Here is a 2,278-nt window from a genome sequence, read left to right on the forward strand (position 1 = left end):
CCATCTCTTTCGTGCTTGATGTCTTGTCGGTCGACGATGCTCACGATGTTTTACGCCTCATTTCATAGAGCTAGGCATCCTTCTTCTGGTCGTTGGGTAATTTGAGGTATAGCAATACACGTCTACTACTCTCGCTGTCGTATTGGCGTAGTCAGTGTGGAGTTGGGTTGCATGCTTCAGGCTGATGGTGGTCTTATACCGTAAACGGGTTGGTACACGATCGGTAAGCGAAAGTCCGACTGCGTAATCGGGATGCAGCTGGTCCCTGCGAACTACTTAGAAACACCGCTTCTCCCCAGAGCTGCGCTACACAGGTTTGATGTGAAACGACTCAGGATATGGAATTGCACAGTAGGAAGAGATACATCAATAGAAATGGATACCAGAAGCGTCGGATACTCGGATACTCGGATACAGCTTGACCAGCGCGCCCTCTCCAGCAACGCAGGACATCACCACACGCAAACCTGGCACAAGTCCGCCGCGACTCGTGAGACAGCCGTCACCGCAATTGAAGACTGACGGCGACGTGAGGATTCCGCCCGTCTACCGCTTGCGCTTCTCAGCGCGTGGAGGCTCGTCCGGCGGAGGATTGACATCCTCCGAACCTGGGAAGCTGTTGATAGCGTCGCCGTCATCCAACGGCCGTTTGTCCCCGGGCATGGGTCCAACGATGTCGGAGGACTGAGCGAAGCTAGAGGAGGAACGGAGACTTGAAGGCGTGCCCAAGCGTCTGTGGCCAAGGACCGGATACATGTCGTTCCCCGTGGATGGCATCGACAGGCTGCCGATGTTGTGGTTGCTAGGACGGTAGGTCACGGGGATCGGATCCTCTGGTGCCCGGTCCTCAAACTGGTCCTTCTGCTTGCCGGGCAGCAAGTTCCCCATCGACTTCGCGGAAGCCAGCGCTTTGTAAAGATGAATGTGCTCCGACAAGAAGCCTGACAGCTTGCAGGGGTCCGCTACAGCGTCCGATGCTGCCACTGTGGGTGCGTCAGCGTCAGAAGGGGTGGATCGGGGTGATGGCAAAGTCTCGCCTGTGGTTGACGTGGTGGTATTGTCGCTATCGCTCACGATCCAATGGCTTGGTATGCTTCGTGGGGGTATGGAATCGGAGTCGACGGTGGCAACCGGCTCCTGCTGCGGAAGTGGCTCCTCGTCCGAACCAGGCGCTTTGACGCCTGAGCCAGGCTTTCGGAGACCATACAACATTTGCATCCGGTCAAGGTCAAGGCGCCGATAGGAGTCGTGGCAGCCATCATGAAGCGTTTGGAGAATGCTCTGGAGTGCTGCGTTGGCACGGACTTTGAAAGGAGGGCGCGGACTGCAGAAATGTTCCAGCTTCGACCGTCCGCCGACCTTGATGCCCTGCACGACCGAGTAACTCTCATACGTGCCCTCGACTAGTTGACGCAGTTCGTTTCCCTCGATAGGGTGGTATTTGAGGACGAGGAAGTGGAATGCATGAATGAACGACTCCAGATCGTCAGATAGACGGTATGGCTTCTTGGGGAAACACGCGGCCAAAGCAGACCGGAATTGGAAAGTGCCCTAGAACAAGGGCATTGGTTAGTATTGTGAAAACGGCGAATAGGGGAAAATAACGTACAGTGCGATCAGGCTCCGTGGGGCCAGACTCGAGCTCACACTCGAGCCGACAGAGGTCCCAATCGATGAGGAGGGCCCGGGTGAGCGTGCGAGGGTCAATCAGGATGTTCCCGATGCTGATGTCGTGATGTAAGACTTTGGCTTTGTCCCATGCCTCGTAATGAGCTATCGTTGCAACAACATTAGCATATAGTCAATCATGCATAATCACGAGTTGACTCACTCAAGACAGCGTCTGCGAAGACGAGCGCGAGCTGCTTGAAGTTCGTGAAGCTCTCCAGCGGTAATCCGATCTCGACAGTCGCAATTCGATAGTGAAAGAGAGGTACCGAAAGAGCACCATCGGGATGACACAGAATATCTTGAATCTGCGACGTCTGAGCCCGCGTACCACCGACATCCCCGCCGCAGATCAGAGTAGGGATGCCTTCCACCCGGCAGCGAGCCATCCGCTCGTAGACTAGGTGTTCCTGGCGCGTGCGATTCGGGACATAAGGCCTCCAATAGTCCTTGAGGAAGCAGAGACGTTCTTCGTCGATGTCATACGCGATGTAGCCCCTGGTGCAGCGGCCAACGAGCGAGTGCGAGGAGAAGTAGGCCTTGCCGATGAGGAATGATCGCGGAGTCGGCGCGACCGGCGGCTGTGACGGAGGCGAAGCAGGTGCAGCAG

General features: G+C 56.1%; 1 protein-coding gene across 1 annotated transcript in view; it reads right to left on the reverse strand.

Moving 5' to 3' along the window:
* Positions 1–291: 291 nt before the first annotated feature.
* The window catches only part of L226DRAFT_489470 (uncharacterized protein), a 2,784-nt gene continuing 797 nt past the window's right edge, over positions 292–2,278 (reverse strand). Inside the window, exons 2-5 of the mRNA XM_067677278.1 lie at positions 1,832–2,207; positions 1,610–1,773; positions 1,038–1,551; positions 292–983 (exon numbers count right to left, since the gene is read on the reverse strand). Coding sequence (XP_067533764.1) covers positions 547–983; positions 1,038–1,551; positions 1,610–1,773; positions 1,832–2,207 — 1,491 coding nt within the window. The 3' untranslated portion in view covers positions 292–546. The remainder of the gene's footprint in view (positions 984–1,037; positions 1,552–1,609; positions 1,774–1,831; positions 2,208–2,278) is intronic.

The sequence above is a fragment of the Lentinus tigrinus genome, assembly GCF_003813185.1.
Source record: "Lentinus tigrinus ALCF2SS1-7 unplaced genomic scaffold L226scaffold_19, whole genome shotgun sequence".
NCBI lineage: Eukaryota > Fungi > Basidiomycota > Agaricomycetes > Polyporales > Polyporaceae > Lentinus > Lentinus tigrinus.